The 18,300-nt window shown below is 31.6% G+C and overlaps 2 protein-coding genes across 3 annotated transcripts; one reads left to right on the top strand and one right to left on the bottom strand.

Annotated features, from left to right (window-relative positions):
- Positions 1 to 2,876: 2,876 nt before the first annotated feature.
- LOC100793110 (L-Ala-D/L-amino acid epimerase) lies at positions 2,877 to 6,589 on the top strand. Of its 2 annotated transcripts, XM_003531096.5 has the most exons (7): positions 2,877 to 3,543; positions 4,314 to 4,424; positions 4,537 to 4,753; positions 4,919 to 5,252; positions 5,365 to 5,426; positions 5,523 to 5,595; positions 6,162 to 6,589. In XM_003531096.5, coding segments are annotated over exons 1-7 (1,329 nt in total). In that variant the 5' UTR covers positions 2,877 to 3,012; the 3' UTR covers positions 6,163 to 6,589. The 2 variants fall into 2 exon arrangements, with proteins under 2 accessions (XP_003531144.1, XP_006585076.1); XM_006585013.4 differs by lacking the exon at positions 6,162 to 6,589 and having other exon boundaries at positions 2,894 to 3,543; positions 5,523 to 5,596.
- A 2,789-nt stretch (positions 6,590 to 9,378) lies between these two features.
- Positions 9,379 to 17,280, bottom strand: LOC100792580 (uncharacterized). Its single transcript, XM_003531095.5, has 6 exons — positions 16,661 to 17,280; positions 16,299 to 16,513; positions 12,286 to 12,571; positions 12,117 to 12,202; positions 11,895 to 11,986; positions 9,379 to 10,215 (listed from the first exon to the last, which is right to left on the bottom strand). The coding sequence occupies exons 1-6, from the start codon at positions 16,982 to 16,984 to the stop codon at positions 9,968 to 9,970; spliced, it is 1,251 nt and encodes a 416-aa protein (XP_003531143.1). The 5' UTR covers positions 16,985 to 17,280; the 3' UTR covers positions 9,379 to 9,967.
- Positions 17,281 to 18,300: the final 1,020 nt, after the last annotated feature.

The raw sequence follows: 18,300 nt of genomic DNA, 5'->3' as shown, positions 1-18,300 counted from the left end.
TTGGATGGTGAAGGTTGAAATGATTGAAGTGGGTCCTCTCTATAAAACCTATCACAATTTGTCCCCTTTTCCATGTAAAGGTAGGCCCAGTTCGTGACACAGTTTGATGTTAGTGCTTTCACGTCTTGCAAATAAATGGACACTGATAGGGAACTAGGGTGGGTTCTACTTGTTAATTACCATTTCAACAAGTTCTTGCTCAAGATAATATCTCCTCTCATATTTTCCTTGGAAAATAATAATGTACGAAATAAAATAAAATAAAATATTAAATATAAGCATATCTTTCAGAAAAATTCAAACATTAATTCATCATATTACATAAAACTAATTTCTTCGGCTAGATTTAACCTTTGTTGGTATCTCTCTCATTACATGCCTACTTAAATTTGCCTCAGAATATTACAATTTTAGAGAAAAAAAAATTAAAATATCAATTACTTTTTCTAATAATATTTTTTTATATTTACTATGAGTAAATTTATAATTACATTTTAACTCTTTTAGTGATGATGCTTTTAATAAAGAAAATAATTTTAATATAACTTCATATAATTAATATTTTTTATAAAATATATATTATTACCTTGAAAAGGTAAACAATACGAGACACAAATGTATTTGTCGTGAAATCAAATTGTGTAAGCTAAGATGGCCCGCAGTTTGTTCGTAAACTGAGACTTGGACTCTCATTCTCATAGACAAATCTTGGCAGCCCAATGGTCACTTTCAAGTTTCAACTATAAATTGTGCTCATTGGTCACTTTCAGGTTTCAAGTTTTAACCATAAAAATTAGCACTCATATTTTAAATTTTTTAGGGTATTTCTAACAGTGTTTTTAAAATATTGGTTAAAGAATCCAAAGAAAAAAATATTTATTATAGAAATTATAAAAAAACATAAAAAGTTATAGATAACACCATTTTAGTATTTTAATAAAAATATTTATCATTTTAATTCTTTAATTAATGTCTTAAGAATATTAATTATCATTTTTTATTTTTTATTTTTTATTTTTTATACAGGCGTACATATTTTAATTAAAGGGCCATTATGGACTTGGGGAGGCTACAACTGATTCAGTACTTTCATTATAAAGCAATAATTATTCACCTTATTGCCCAATGCGTGGATAATTGTATTACCTTTTTAGATAAAGAGGGATGAAGGTTGGGTTGATGGTAGTATTAGTGTAAAAAAATTATATAAAGGGAGTATTAATTAAAAAGTAAAAGGAAATTACATTCTATATATTATATATTATCTTGAGGTTTATTTGTGACATTAAACTTTAAAATTATTTAAAAATTACACTACACTCCAATTATATAAACTTACTTATATTTTTTAACATATGCTAATAAAGTACTCTATTTAACCAAGGTTAATAAATTAATTAGTATTAAAAATAACAACTCAAAACTCTTATCTAAAAAAAACTCAACTCTCTTTTTTACAAAATTGATGTTGAATGAAATTAATTTTGAAATAAAGTAATTTATATTGTGATGCTTTTATTAGTATGGTAATAGTAAAACTTTACATGAAATTTTTAATCTAATACACACATTACCTAAGTTTATTTCAATTTGAAATTAATTTTTGACTCAAAATTAATTCCTCAATATATGGAAGATTAACACGAACGTAGATATTTACTTAAAATAGTATTTTATCGTGATTTTAATTTAGAAGATAAAACGTGAATCGCAACATGTACTGAACAAGAAAAAAATAATGCCAAAATTACGTAGAAGGGTGTTATGCTTCAGGGACACTGACTGTTTTCACTGCGTCCTTTTGGCATTGCAAAGAGACACAACTGTGGAAGTATTATATATAATTCATTTCTATTCACTGCTTAATCAAAACTTAATGTCATCAATGATGGCAGACGAGAATCGTCGCAGTGTTGGTGTGGGGTTATTAATTAAACAGTTATAATGATTTCCTATCTAGACCAAAATATACTTCAAAGTTGCTGTATTTATATATACATATATATATACACACAGAGAGAAGGTAAGACTATAATAATGAAGAAACGGAAAATTCATAAACATAATGTATATATTAAAAAAACTTAACCTAATCACGCCGTATCCAATTCATTTTACATTTTTAAACATAATACTTTTTTTTTTACAAAAATATTTTTATTATATTTTAGTTCTTCTCATAACATATAGTTTTTTCAATATTTAGTGTGTGTATATTTAAATTTCTTTAATTATTAATTAGTTTTAAATATTTTATTTACTTTAAGGTTTTTATTTTTTCTCTAATTCTCAACAAGTTATATTTTTAAATTAATTCTTTTCATTTTTAAATATAGATTTTTCCTGAAATCTAATGTACTTATATTTAGTCATATTTATGGTATAAGAATTTAATAGTATTTAAAACTAGCATTTCCCTAAAGTACATAAACTTTTTCACGTGGCCACTTCCCTTAAATTTATTTTCGTTTAATATGGAAGAATACACTGTCGTATCAGTTTTTTTGTTTTCTTATCATTATTATGTAGTACTACAATATATTGTACTAATAGTATCTACTAAGGAATGCTAAGGCCAGTCTCACACTCTATCTTAAATACTCTCTTTTTATGAGTTAATATTTATTAGAAATTATTAATTTTAATGAATTTTATTTTTTATTTAGTATAAATTAGAAAAAAATCGTTAAATGAAAAAAAAAACCGGTCATAAAGAAAATATTAGAAAGAAAATGTCATCACTAATATTTCCGTTTACTTCATTATTTTAATTTGATAAAACTATAGATGGTAGTAATTTTTTTATACTTTAAAGCACAAATTATTAAAAAAACAATCTTTATAAAGTAATGAGCATAAAGGTTTGGTGATGTGTTAGGAAGAAGACAGCAACATAGCAGTATGAATCACCTTAATTGGTTAGAATTAAATAATGAAATTCCCAGCTTAGCATCAAAGAATTATAAATTGCATCAAACATTAACATAGAGTTGTTCACAACAACCCAATCATATGCTGCCACTCCTAGGATCCAACATGGCTCAAACACTAAACTGCAGAACACTACAACCAATGGACTCAACTATGATCAAGTCACTGTCCCACAATCCAAAAAACGCCAATTCCACCGCATTCACAAGGCACTTTGCCAAAAAATCTGGTGTTTTTATCAAGATCATGGCTTCTGCTACACCCACAGCAGCTCCTATCACCTTTGGATTCAAGAATTTGTTGGAAACATTCACTGTTGATGTGCATAGAGCAGAGAACAGGCCACTGAATGTGCCCTTAATAGCCCCTTTTACCATTGCTACCTCTAGATTGGCCAAGGTGGAGAACGTGGCCATAAGGGTTGAGTTGAGCAATGGTTCTGTGGGGTGGGGCGAGGCACCAATTTTGCCTTTTGTTACTGCAGAGGACCAGACCACTGCCATGGCCAAGGCTTCTGAGGCATGTGCCTTCTTGAGGAGATGTCCTGCACTCACTTTGGGTTCCATGTTGGGGGAGATTGCTGGTATTCTTCCAGGGCATCAATTTGCTTCAGTGAGTGAGATCAATCTTAGTTCATGTTTTACTAGTGTTTGTGGTGTTGTTAATCATTCTAATCCTCTAATGTTTCTCTCACTTCTTATGCTTTTGAAATTGATATGGTCTTTTTGACCCTTTTACTATACAAATTCCTTGAATTTTGAATATCAGCTTTAGTTTTCTGCTTGGTAACTAAGGACATGAAAGGAGTTACAGATTTTGAGAAAGTTTCAACATAGAATCTTGGATTGTATTTTGTAATATTTACTGGCTTGACTTTTCCCTTTGTGTATCTTTAAGTTTGGTTCTTTAATTTGCTTGATTTTATGAAAATATTTAGTTACATCCTCGTTTACTTAAAAGCTGTTAGCTTTTCTGTTCTGGAATCAATATTAAGATAATTCAAGAGAAAGAAGGGAAAATAGTATTTTCTTAATCCTCTCTTTGTAATGATCATACTCTCTACTCAGTTTGATGGAGAAAGAAGGGAAAATATAGTATTTTCTTAATCTTTATTTTATTTTAAGAAATTAGTTGTTACTTTTTGATGGAGAAGCAACCTGAGATTTTTCAGTTTGGCTTCTGAAGTCGAAAAGGTTTCATCAGAAATTCGTGTTAATTTATGTACTGTTTTCTTACTCTTGAAAGAACAACCGACTAATGTATGAATAAGGTAGTAAATCATAGCACATGGTTTTTTTATCTTTAGACTTGGTAGGATTTCTTAATAAATGCGGCAGAAAAACTTTTTCCATTCTCATGGGGTCCCCTCTGTGTAATTGAAGGTTAGGGCTGGGATGGAGATGGCAATAATTGATGCTGTTGCAAATAGTATTCGTGTGCCATTGTGGAGGCTTTTTGGTGGGGCTTCAAATACCATAACCACTGATATTACAGTTAAGTTCTTATTTAATCTTAAAGAACGTGCTTATGATGAATTTTTTTTTACAAAAGTATGAGAAAAAAACTATCTGCTAAAAAGAAATCTAAGCCAGCTTATATGTGCAGATCCCAATTGTTTCTCCAGCTGAAGCAGCTGAATTGGCTTCTAAGTACTATAAAGAAGGATTTAAGACTTTAAAGCTGAAAGTGGGCAAGAATCTGAATGCAGATATAGAAGTGCTTCAAGCTATACGTGTTGCACACCCTGAGTGTCAGTTTATTCTTGATGCTAATGAGGGGTATAACTCTGAGGAAGCAGTTGAAGTTCTTGAGAAACTACATGGTTAAAAGCACTACATATATAGTTAAAGTTTTTCTCCATCCAAATAATTGTCATTGTCTTGCCATGCAAGAAAATGTACACACACATGCACCAATATGCTCATGAAACTTTATTGCAATATATTAGGCAATTTGTCATTGAACTTAGATTTGTTTTCTATTACAGATATGAGGTTGACTCCTGTTCTATTTGAGCAACCAGTTCATAGAGATGATTGGGATGGTCTTCGGTATGTCGGTAATATAGCAAGAGAGAGATATGGAGTATCTGTTGCAGCTGATGAGAGTTGCAGAAGCATAGTTGATGTTTACAAAATTGTGGAAGGGAATGTTTTAGATGTCATTAACATAAAGCTTGCCAAAGTTGGGGTTATGGGTGCCCTTGAAATTATTGAGAAGGCAAAAGCAGCAGGTTTAGATTTGATGATTGGTGGTATGGTTGAGACTAGACTTGCTATGGGTTTTGCTGGCCAACTTGCTGCTGGCCTTGGCTGTTTTAAGTAAGAACCATTTATGCTTGAAAATTTTTAGCCATTTTTCAGTTTTTATAACTTCATATTTGTTCACATTCCATTTTATTAATGCATTTAAATATTGCAATCTTTTTTGAAGGTTCATTGACTTAGACACACCACTTCTGTTGTCAGATGATCCAGTTCTTGAAGGCTATGAAGGTACACACTGCCTATATCCATATAAATTTTAGGTTTTCATGTAGGTTTGATTGATGTCTTTGCAATCTGATGACACTAGGGTATTTCTCTTAACAGTTTCTGGTGCCACTTATAAGTTCACAAACGCTAGGGGACATGGTGGATTCCTTCACTGGGACAACCTTGCTTAGTAAGTTGTGATTTTCTTGCACAATATGGCTCCAGATAATCCAGCATAGTTGCTAATATATGCTAGGTGATTTCTGGTATAAGATTCATACGATAAACAACAATGATTTACACCTTAAAGGAAGCTTTTTAAGGCTTATACTTGGTTGGAGATTTAAAACAATAACTTTCAACACTTCACCTAATAACAATAACTTCAAGGAGAATTAAAGCTTCTATGCCCAAGTGGTCTATAGGTTGATCTTTGCTAGCCCTATTCTTCAAATTCCGTTGAATTTCAACGCAATGTAGAGTGAGAGTGTGAGACTGTGCTAGTCCACCTTTCAAGCACAAAAGGTTTCTTGCATGACAAGGCATGCTAGAGATATAAAACCAACTTGTGTCCAAAGTTCTATATACTCCGATGAATCAAATTAAATAGTATATTCTTGTCACCCTATGGCAATCATTCGTTCTTTTGAGCGTGGAGGGTGGAATCAGCCTTACTCTTGCTTATGTGATATGTAATGACTTTTGGTATGCATGCTAACTTCATTATTTTTTATATCTTTATCAAATTATGTGCAGATGTAAAAGATAATTATGCCAACACAAGAATCTGGAAAAGCATAAATGGACAAGTTGGTTAAAAATTGCCTAATTAAGGTGTGAAACTGTGGTTACAGTACAACCATACGTGAAGATTTCTTGTCCGGAATGAGTAGCCAATACTTATCCACAATTGCTATGTTTTTATTTTTATTTTTATAAGCACCCCAATTGCTATGTATTTAACTTATTCGATTCCTCACCCTTTTCTGTAAAAGAAACTGCCTTCGAGGTCTTGCACCAAATAGTAACTAGTTCCTACTTTTTCTTTTTTTTTTTGATTGGGGAATAACTAGTTCCTACTTGCTAAAAGCTAGGAACCGCATATGATATATATGAGATATGGATGTAATATGATATGAACATGGAAATACAGCAAATTTTTAAAAATAGGTTTAATTATTGAACTTTTGGTTTCTACAATTTAAGCTGTGAGCGATTTTGATCTTACGATTTTTTCAGCTAATTAAGTTATTCTATTTCGAAAATTAAGCAAATTCAGTTTCCTCATCCATTTTGTTCCACTTAAAACTCTCAGATTATTTGTATTATTTATTAAAATATTAACAGGCAGACGATGAAATTGAGGTATGGAATAATTTTAAATGTTTAGAAATAAGAAACTTAGTTGAAGATAAAATTTGAAAGAGTTTATAAGATGTGAAATTAAGGAAAGGAAAATTTTGAGATCCTTTATTTTAAGATGAAATTTGATGTTTTAGACTTTTGGTTGACGAGTTCTCTGAATTCAATATGCAAACATTCTGAATAGAAAATAAGAATCTGAGGGTATTAGATACAAGAAAATCGACGGGAGACCAAATTTGTTAATTGGTTAAAAACAAAAATAGATTGACTTAACCTAGTTTAAAAAAAAAAAACTTAAAGAGACTAACTTCGTGATATATAAATTATGAAGTTATTGAAATTTAAGGTTATGTCAGAGAATACATTTTAGTTAGTTTTAATTTTTTTATTAGTTAAAATGTCATTTGATTATTCAATAAATAATTATTTTTAGTAATTTTTTTAATAATTTATAACGTTTTTTAAAATACACTTAAAATAATTTTTTTAAATGTTAGCTTCTATCATTTTATATTTTCTTTTCTTTAAATCATTAATATATTTATCAAATTTTTTACTTATCATTTTAAAATAAATCATGATTTTATTATTTTTCAGTCATTTTATACTTTTCAACTATTTCAACAATTAGTTTTACCAAATACTTATAATTTAATAAGTTAAATTTTCAGCTTTCAACGGTTAACTTCTAGTTAACTTTTTAACTTTCAGCTAACTTTTTTCAACTAGTTTTGTCAAATATAAGCTTAATAGAAAAAGTAAATTACACTTGTATCTCCTGTGTTTTTTTCCAAATTGCAGTCGACATCCCTCTTGCACCCTACAAAAAAATCCCGTAATTGTTTAGCTCACATTACACTCGGATTCTCTTCCTCCTAAACATCATTTAATAATTTAACAAAAAATGAACATATTTTAATGAAAATTTATGTCTAAAATACTCTCATTTTCCACACACTCGCACTCTCTATGTTTTCCTTCTTTCAAAACACTTCTCATTTTTTGTACCCTACAAAAAAAATTCTTAATTGTTTAACTCTCATTACACCTAGATCTCCTCCTTCCTAAACATCATTTGATAATTTAACAAAAAATAGACACATGTTGGTCATATAACTTTTAAAGAAAATTTAGGTCTAATATACATTTATCTTCTTCCTTTTAACTTCATAAAAGACATGACACCATTTTCAACATGAAAATATTTTAACACTCTTTCTTCTTTTTCTTTTTTCTCTAATTGGAGGTGAACCCAATTTTTTATTGGAGGTGAACCCACATTATTGGTATGCTTGTGTTAACATCCTTTCTTCTTTTTTTTTTAATTCAATTTTTGTGTGCATGTTGAATCGTTTGGTTGTTGCGTTTTTGTTGGACGTGTTTTCAACAATGTCTATTAATTGAATATGGTCCTTTACTTCAAATTTTAATGTTTTGCTCCTGTATTTATGTTTTTAACTTCTTTCTTTGAAATATTTATTTTTTATGGTTAGGAGTTTGATATAATGTCACAATCAAGAACGACATCTTCTTCAAATGTTAGCAACAATAAAGTAAGAGTCAAATATTAAAGAAAAATTATTATTATCTTGAGAAAGATCCATGCAGAGAGTCAATTGTTCATTTGTTATTGAGTATTTAACAAAGATGTTAAGATAATTTTGTCTGTTTACGTATTTCAATTGATGTTAATTAATACGTTAACAAAAAGTGAGTAAAAGTAATGTAGAAAAAGGTAGGAGCATCATGTGTAATTTGAGAAAAACACACAAAGTGCGAGTGTAATAAAGATGTTAAAGATAATTTTGTATGCTTATATATTTCAATTGACGTTAGTTAATAAAATTAATAAAATGGGAGATAAAAATAATATAAAAAAAGAAAGAAATATCATATACAATTTAAGAAAAACACAAACACTGCAAGTATAATTTACTCGAAATGGAATGAAATAGAGTGGAATGTAATGCAATATATAGGTCACTTATTTTGACTTCATACCGTAACCTCCAAATTGAGAGGAGATATAAATTAAAATTTTGGATAGAATGGAACCAAATCCATTCCATTTTATTCTAATTCAACGATATTAAAATTTCGTTTCATCCCACGTCATTCATCTCTTACTAATTCAAACACATAGCCTTCATATATAACACGTTTGGTTTCAAGTTTTGAAAGTCCAAAACTACAATTTAAGCAAAAGTTTGTCTCTTGTATGGTCCAAAACCATGGTTTGAGAATTCCAAACAATTGGTTGCACTAAGTTACATACCATACACATCACGGCATTGAATTCGGCTTCCCTAAAGCTCTACTTTTATGCATGAAATACACTATTCAACTATATGGAAGCAAAATCGGTATGGCAAGAGGCATGCTATATAACTCTTTGTGTGGCCAATTGATCATTTATGATTTCAAATACTCCACTGTTGCAAGGAATCCGAAAAATAATTTCCACACTGTTTTCTCAACACAAGTAGTTTAGATTTATCACTGTGCGAAAACTACATGATTGATATCATACGTTCTCTACGGAGTATTCCACCATCATCGAGCTAATTATGAACATCTCTACTAGTACAAGAAAAGTTTAAACATCGTAAGAATGTAAAACTTATTTTCATACAGCAAAATATTGTACACTTACACTACAATCTCTCCTCACCAGAGCAACATGTTCATCAGATATAGTACCAAAATTGGGCCACGCAACACAGCAAAGTCTCAGTATTTCACCTATTTTTCTTCTAAATCACAACATCTGGAAATATTTATCTCTAGAAATTAAAGGGATCTCAACCATTATTGAACCGAAAATGCTCGCACAGTCTGGCTTAATCCCCACATATCCTTCCTGTGAATTTGATTGTCATACTCCACTGTGGTTTTATATTTAGTTTTTATCCCATTACATTTGGACCCTCCAATTATCTGATAGTTTTTCCTCCATATAACTTTTTTTTTTCTTTTTCTTTTTCACTTTAGCAATCTCTATGAATTCATTGCTTCATATTGGCTTCATCTTTTTGTGCTGCTTAGGCATATCACAAGAATCCACAATTAGGCAGTCCTCGCGCCATCACAATCTCTACAGATGGATGGACTTTTATCAAGTTTGCACCAAGCAATGAACACAGAAATTAAGGCTCAGTTTTAGCCAAAAGCAGGAAAGACATGTCGTCTTATGCAGTTCATCTATGGTATGTGCCATGTGATTTAAAGAACTGAAAATCCGGGTGATGAACCTGAACTAGCCTTAACCAGTTATCGGCAGCCTGCAAGAGGGAACTCACTTGTTGAGATTCACTAACTCCTTTTTTCATCCAAATAGACCCCTTTAACTTATAGGAAGCCATTGCAAAAGTAGGCATAGAAATCTTTGGTACAACATCCATCTGACTGGGATAAACCAGTGTTGGAGCATGAGTACGACCACTTCCTGCAAAATCAAAAGAAATGTTTTGAATATAAATTAGTCAGTATTATCAAAGTGATCTAACAATTACATTTCACGTTTTTGGAAGAAAGCAATGTTGTCCCATATAAGCTTGAGATAACATCAACCAGCAAGTTGAGTAAGGCACCATAAGATTAAGAATCAGTTTCTGTTTTACCATATTTGTCAATTTCAAACTGAGCATAATAACGGTAATTGAGCAAAGATTAAGAAATTAAGACAACACGATACTAAAATTCTATTTGGTTTTGTGCTAGGCAGGTTGACAATGGAAGCATAATAGTTGCCACAATGATTGATGGAACAATACTAGAGGAATAAAAAAAAAACTTTCATGTGTACAAGTGGGTCACAACAAGTGAGAAAACACATGTGCTTATTGAGCATGTCCAAGAGTTGAGACCACAATGTTTTTTTTAATAGATAATAATAATATAGTCCTAGAGAGTCAAGAGGTAACAAATGGGGTGGGAGGTTAGAGATTGGAAGATAAATTTGGAAACACATGGTTTTGGGTTTAAGTATTAGTAAGGAGTATGTGAAATGTAAGTTTAGCAACAGATGCATAAACCCTAGCTCAAAGGTGAAAATTGGAGACCGTACTGTATCTTGAGTTCATCATACAAAAATGATAAAGAAATAAAAGAGTGAAGTAAACCATAGGATTCAAGCAGGGTGGATGAAATAAAGTGTCTCTAGTGTTATGCATGACTAAAAGGTACCATTCAAGCTTAAGTGAAAATTTTACTGTGCAGCTACAAGACTTGAGATGTAGCAAAGAATTTGAGTGTTGACCAATAAAAAACCGATACGAGAATAAACTCCACATAACAGAGATGAGAATGTTGCATTGGGTGAGTGGACATACTAGACAAAATAAGAAAGGGAATGAATGCATTAGAGAGGAAAGTTGGGGTGGTAACTATTGTATTGAAAACCCCAGTAGAATTTAATTTCACCTTAAGTGATTTTGGCATGTGTGGAGATTTGTAGAAGCCCCACTAAGAAGAATAGAACAGATGGAGGGTAGCCCTATCGCTAGAGGTAGAAACAGATTAAAAAAATTATAGGTGAAACCATTAAAAAGGATTTAGTAAACTAAAGAAATGATTTACATATTATGACATCATTTTGATCCATGTAGCTGACTCCAATTAGTAGGAAAAAGGCTTGGTGGTGGTGGTGATGGTCAATTTCAAATTGCAAATGAAAAAAAGGAGAAATATTCATTCGCACAATTAGAAAGTTTGTAAGAAAAGGGGAAACACTTGGAGGAGTATTTGTTCTCCTATTCTTGATTTTTTATTAAAAACTGTTCAATTGCTTTGTTAGATTTTATAAATTTCTTATTTCTCTTTCCTGAGCTCATAACACACGTAGCACTTATTACTTGTAAGAGTTAAGAGTCAAGTGAAAAAAAAATGGAGTTCATTGAGTTCATGCTAGTGGAGCCGATGCCCATCTTTCATATTAGTTGACAAAAATGGAATAGGGGAAACAGTAAAGAGTAAAGCCCTACTTTGTCCTCCAAAAATACAAACATCATCAGTTTAGTCCTCAAAAAAAAAATTGTCATCAATTCAATCCCTTAATTATGCAAAGTATCATTGAATTGCTCCTTTTGAGACAGAGAAATGAGTGTAATGAAGTTCCATAATTACCTGTCAAGGGTGTATGGAGTGTATGGTACGTTAGAAAGCACCCATCTAAATCTTTTAAAGTTGGACCTGTGGGTATTCGATATATAGGATACCTAGAACATGAAAATAAAATATGTTAACAGACAAAAAAAAAAACAGTATTAAACCATTAGATAAAGTTAATCTTGCGAAGTCTATTCAAAACAAAAAGGAAAGGGGGGGATAAGTGATGCATTAGATTACCATGCCACAGACACCCAACTGACTGGTAATAAATCACAGCTTCTCAATGACTTAATGGTAGGATAGTGGCGTGCAAGATCTTGTATCTGTCAAAATATTATAAAGTATAAGATAGACAGATCATATTATGGATAGATAAGCAAAACATTAACTAAGGATCAGTAATTTCCTTGTCAGCCAATGGTTCACGACTATAAGGAGGATCTTGTTCAAAATACTCGAATAGTAGATCTTGAGGATTCCCAGTTTCACTATCATCACTTGAAAATCCTTCTTGCACTGTACTGCATTTATCATGCATAGATAGTGTGTCCATTTTCAGTGAGACACCACCTGTTAGATGCTGACTACTTCTTTGTGTCATAAATTCAGTCCTTTTTCCATATTCATAATCACTACTTCCTTCACTACATGAATCTCTGTAGTAATCACCCTCACTGTCTTCACTGGTGTACCTAATGGCATAAGAAATTCATATCTGATTGGTTACAAGCTAAAGAACAATAGCACACACTTCCATAACACTTGTTATAATTACATAGAAGTAGGACAGCAAGTTAATAAATTACAAAAATAGCAAAGTAAATTTACATATTTAATATTACATATTATATTGACTACATACAAGAAGCAGTAGCCAGAGAGCAAGAGAGAGTATAAATAAAAATAAAAATATAACCAATATATTGAGATCCAAAATGAATAATTAATCCATCAAAGGTCAAATTGATAATCCACAAGGACCAAATTGAAAAAATAAATTTACATTTTCAAATATTACGGTGTGCTTGGTAAGGGTGGAAAATGGAAGGATGAAGAGGAGGAAGTGAGATTTGATTAGATATCAGACAAAGTAAACATCTAGATATATAACTCATCTGCACTCTTCTAGTTCTATTTATCCTGTTTTCACTTCTACCAAGCTCGATAGAAAAAGAGATCCGTGAGGCAATCCAAGGAATCACATTAAATATCGATCAGATAAACACCATATCATAAATAAGAGGACTCTCCATAGTCTCAAATACTGTGTTTCCAATTACCTTACACCCCTCACAAACATTTTATTCTCTCTTCCCGTTGATAGCCTGTTTATTTCAACCAATCGTGTCTAAACAATTAAAATACAAATCAAAACATGAGATGCTGCACAATTTCTGCATACCAATTACAGAAACAATTTTGTTGACTCTCCAACCATTTAACAAGTTAACTTATCAATTAATGATTAGTGCCACTGAATACTTTCACTTGAAGCTATCAAATTTAATTCAAAAGTATACTTGCTAATGTTATAACCCAAAAAAAAATGCTGCATATAAATATGACTCCATTACAAACAGAAACCTGCCTTTCATTAACAGCTTGGACACCAAATAATTCACTCAAAAAGAAGTGAAACAAAAATAAGCACATAAAAATAAGCAAAAAATGATCCTCATGAGTAATAACTTGAAAATTTGTACATAAAAATGTGCATGATCAATGACTATTAAAAAAATTGTTACATGCAGACGGCCCAGTAACCTTGGCAATTTTGTCCAAATTCTAACAAAATAGTCTAAATTCTAAAAGTAAAAGCATGGCGTCACTTGGTGAAAGTGTAGCTTCAACAAAATCAGTGCTTTAAAGTTTAAAGCACCATTTCATACACTTTCCCCCAAAAGTGGTTTTAAGTAGAATTAGATGCCTTTTGGTTAAATTGCAATTTTAGTCTCTTAATTTCTAAATTCATGATTTTGGTTCCCTGAATTTTAATTGTAACATTTAGTCCCCTGATTTTATAAATTGGTGATTTTGGCTCTTCTGGTAGATTATTAACAAATAATCTTGATTAATTGAGTTATTAATCTAATTATAAATTAATTAAAACCATTAATTATTAATCATAATTTTCTACAACATTGTGTTTTTCCTCTTCTCCGCAAACACTTCTTCCACCTCCCTTGTCGCACGTGACTTTATCGACCGCAAAACCACAGTAGGATTAATATTCTTTTATTAATTTTTTTAATAATTAATAATTTTATTTAATTTACAATTAATTTAATACATCTAATAATCTTAATTATTAGTTAATAATCTACCAAGGGAACCAAATGTTACAATTAAAAATCAAGGAGATCAAAATCATGAATTTAAAAAATGAGAAGGATCAGAATTGTAATTTAGCCATGCTTTTTCTATAAGTAAAATCCTAAAACTAAATGATTTTGTGCCTTCAATATCAAGTTTGATAACCATGATCCATACACTTAACCCTCAAGGAAAATCTTGAGTAATGAGGTAAAAGAGGGGAGATCAAAATTGGTGCTTAAATTTTTTCCAAAAAACATTGGAAGAGAAGTCAAAATTAGGAAACGGTTACCAAACAGAACAAATTGAAATGACTATAATTTATAAGGGCGATACATTGCACAAGACTCCCACCAAACAAATAAATTGTTCCTAGGATATGAGCCATAACTTCTAAGTCACAAGGCAGCAACATTATCATTGCATCAAGGATCACCCACAAAAAAATCAAAATGGTTATTAACTAATAGATTTAAACATTTTCTTTACAACATACCAAACAACAACTTCTATTAAAAGGAATAGTTGCTATTGACATTCCTCTCGAGGGTAAAGAAATTTATATTGAAAACAGAGTCAAAACCAGCTAATTTTCTATTATATACAGATAACAATATCATCTTTCTAGTTTCCACCTTTCTGAACTCCTGCAGCTTCTATATATATGAGAAGCATTTTACAAAGACTAAAAACCACACTTGTATAGTTGTATTTCTAATTCATTTACTTCTCAAAGTTGTCCTGTTGCCTTTCAACCAGAACCCAGAAAACACATTCAATACGACATAAAATCCATTTAACCAATATACCCGACATAAAATGATTTTGGTTCATTGATGCAACATGACCTAAAGAAGAAATAGAAGATAGGAAATATGAGTACAATTCTGTTCTACGACAATCCTCTGAAGGAATTTGTGGCTAATTCAAGTTAGCTAGGTTATCGATAACTTACTAACACACATCATGAAAGCAAGGATCTTGAAGAAAAAATTCACCCTCAAAGTTAAGAAACACCGGTATAAGAAGGGAAAAAGGAAGTCATGTGACAGAATTAATGAGTCAATCTTAGAGGCCGTTTATTTTCACCGTTTTCTATTTTAATTTTCAAAGAAAATACAAAATATAACTGAAAATATGTTTAGTTGAAAGTCAGGAAACATTTCCTTTGATAATGTTTCTAAAAATAAAGCCCAAATCTGAGAGAAAAAAATGTTGTTGTTTTCTGTTCTCAGTGACAGCGCGGTGGCAAACTTGTAATAACATTGAAATGTATCTGGTGCCATCTCTGATTCTCTTTCCTTTTCTTTGCGCAATCAATCTGATAACGCATGTATCTTGTGATGTGGGTGTTGATGACTACGGAATTTCTAACAGTGGGAAATGTTGAGGGTGAAGCTGACAGCACCTATGGTCTAAGTGGCAAGGATGGGTTGAAGATGCTTAACTGTGGGGAGAGATCAGCGTTATTGACAGGGAAGAACAGGGTAGTTTTAAGCTTCCCTTGTCGGCTAAGTTGATTTTGATTCAGAATCAAAATAAAGTTATGAAAGCAACTGAACACAAATGTTCCATCACCATATGCACACTCTGCATTTGCTCCATATGGAAGAGGCCATTTGACATCTTGGAGGTAAGATCAATCTTACTCTTGATTTTAGTTCAGCCACACAAACCATACAGTACTCGGGAAAAGCAACAAAATTTTTGAAAGAATTATTACAGAAAACATCTGCAAATTTTAGAGGTTGTATTGAGAGAGCCAAATCACGAACTCAAAAAGAAAATAGTTAAACTGAATACATTTTCAAACTTTCATTTTCTGAAAATAGAAAACAGAAAGTTACAACCAAACCACATTTTCTAAATCTTAAAACATTGAAAATGAAAATAGAAAACATTTTCTCAAATCAGACGTCCCCTTAGCCTCTGTATAAGAGTAAAAAGTTCAATACCTGGCATCAATTGATTATATACGCTTTTTTTTTTTTTTTTATGGACAAATGTGAGAGGTTAGAGAGAGTAAAAGAGCTGCATCCATGTTTCCGGTGGTTAGTATTGTCTTAAAGTTACCAAAATTTTAATATGCACATAAAATAGCAATACCTTGGCTTTGCACTTGACTTCTCAGCAGAGTGAGCATAGAGTTGAATAGCTGACAAATAGGGAACATAATACTGAACAACAGAATCACTTTGGTCAAGCACCAAAGGCACTCCAGCTCCATACGCACTCCACTCCTTAAAAGACTCCCACAGATCACTCAATGTAAAGTAAGACTGATACTCCACATCGCAAAACTTCCATCCTCTCATCGTTGTCTACAATCATAACAACAACAATTCTGACAATATAACTATCAAAGCACAAAACATTTGCAATAACAACAACTGTTTCAACATTTCAAAAGCATAATCAAATTCCAAAGAAAAATAAATAAAGATATGAATTGAGAATTTGAGATCAACCTTGGAGAAATACTGAGCAGGAACTGACGGTGTTGTAAACTCCAAGAACCTATCGATATTACTGACAGCCTCTACGGACGGAGAAAGAGTTGGTTTCAGAGATTGGTTGAGATTACTATCGCTCTTGCTTTTGATGTTGCTATTGTTATTGCTATTTTCAGAGACATCGACTTTGTTCTTCGAAGCTAAATCCGCGTTTTCAGGTTCGTTGTTCTTGGCTCTGTGACTCTGTTTCCGCTGATTCTGGTTCTTCCTCGCCTTCACCGGAATGTAAAACCGATCCTCGCCGCGAACGCCGCTGAATTGCAGTGCAGTTCCCAGCATTTTCCAATCGTTTTCAGAACTGCGTTCTTCTCCTCCGTTTGGTCGCCGAGGAAACGGAGAAAATGGGAAAATTCGTGATCGCAGAGAGGATCAATAAAAAAGGAAGAAGAAGAAAGAGTAGCGAATCGGAATCGGTGATAGAAGACGAAGAAAAGAAAACGAGGTTGAAGACAAGACAGAGGAAGAAGAAAAGAAAAGGCTTCAACACTCTTCTTTACAACGAAACAGAGAGAGAGAGAGAGAGAGTACATAGAAGGTTTGGTGGAGATTCTGTCATTTTCGGTTTTATTGGGGTGTTTAACTGATTCTGTGAAGTTTCGGGGTAGGTTGTTGAATTAGTTGGACTTTCTTTGTGCAAGAGACTGAAAGAAAGAAAGAAAGAGTATTCGTTATTATCCACTTAAATTAAATATTTAAAATGTCTGATAATAAATAAATAAAATAACGCGAAATCTGGACACGAGTGAGGTGTGGGCCCACTTTTGATATGGCCTTGCATTGACTCGTGTTTTTCGGCTTAATCTCTACGGATGGATAGATGAGAATGCCACTACGTCTTCGATAATTCTCTATTCTTGCAATAGTTAAGTGCTAACTAACTAATATCTTAATTAGATCAAGAATTAAAAGTAAAAAAATATATTAAATTTTTTTTGTCGAATTTAATTTTTCTACGATGATATTAATATAAAATATCTATTCGAAGTAACGTTTTCTTGATTATTATATTTATTTATCAAAATAATTATAAACATTTAAAGGGCAGATTAGTTTTTCCTTAATTAGTGCATTTGAGACATTGAGGAAATTATGCAATAGTCGAGGAGTACTATTTTAGACTCTTATCTCAAATAGTAAAATAAATTAAAAAATGTGAGATAAAATCAATATACATTTTTTTAATCATTGTACTTCGATTTAAATTTTGGTTACGTCTTTTATTTTTTTTAATTCTTTTTAACCCTCTAAATTAATTAGATTTCACTTCTGTCAACTTAATGGGTATATCTTATAAGAAATCTACATGGCTATAATGCCCTTAATTTAATCACAGTTGACAACAATCCACGCAAAATGTTTTCGTTTTGATTACCTTCTCCATTTCTTCTTTTTCACATTGCTTGGTGTGTTTTCCTCTACCTTTAGCCGCCACTAATAAAATATCATTGCTTGAAAAACTAATCCCACCAAACTATTGTTTTAAATAAATAAAAAAGTTTTTTTTATTTAAACTCATTATTTAAGAATGTGCCATATGCTGAGTTGGTAGTTCCAAACACATTGATTGAATTGAATATTGACCAAGAATTAGTCTG

This window comes from Glycine max, chromosome 8 (genome assembly GCF_000004515.6).
Source record: "Glycine max cultivar Williams 82 chromosome 8, Glycine_max_v4.0, whole genome shotgun sequence".
NCBI classification, from domain to species: Eukaryota; Viridiplantae; Streptophyta; class Magnoliopsida; order Fabales; family Fabaceae; genus Glycine; species Glycine max.
The sequence above is the reverse complement of the archived record's forward strand: the minus strand, read 5'-3'. Positions and strand labels throughout refer to the sequence as shown.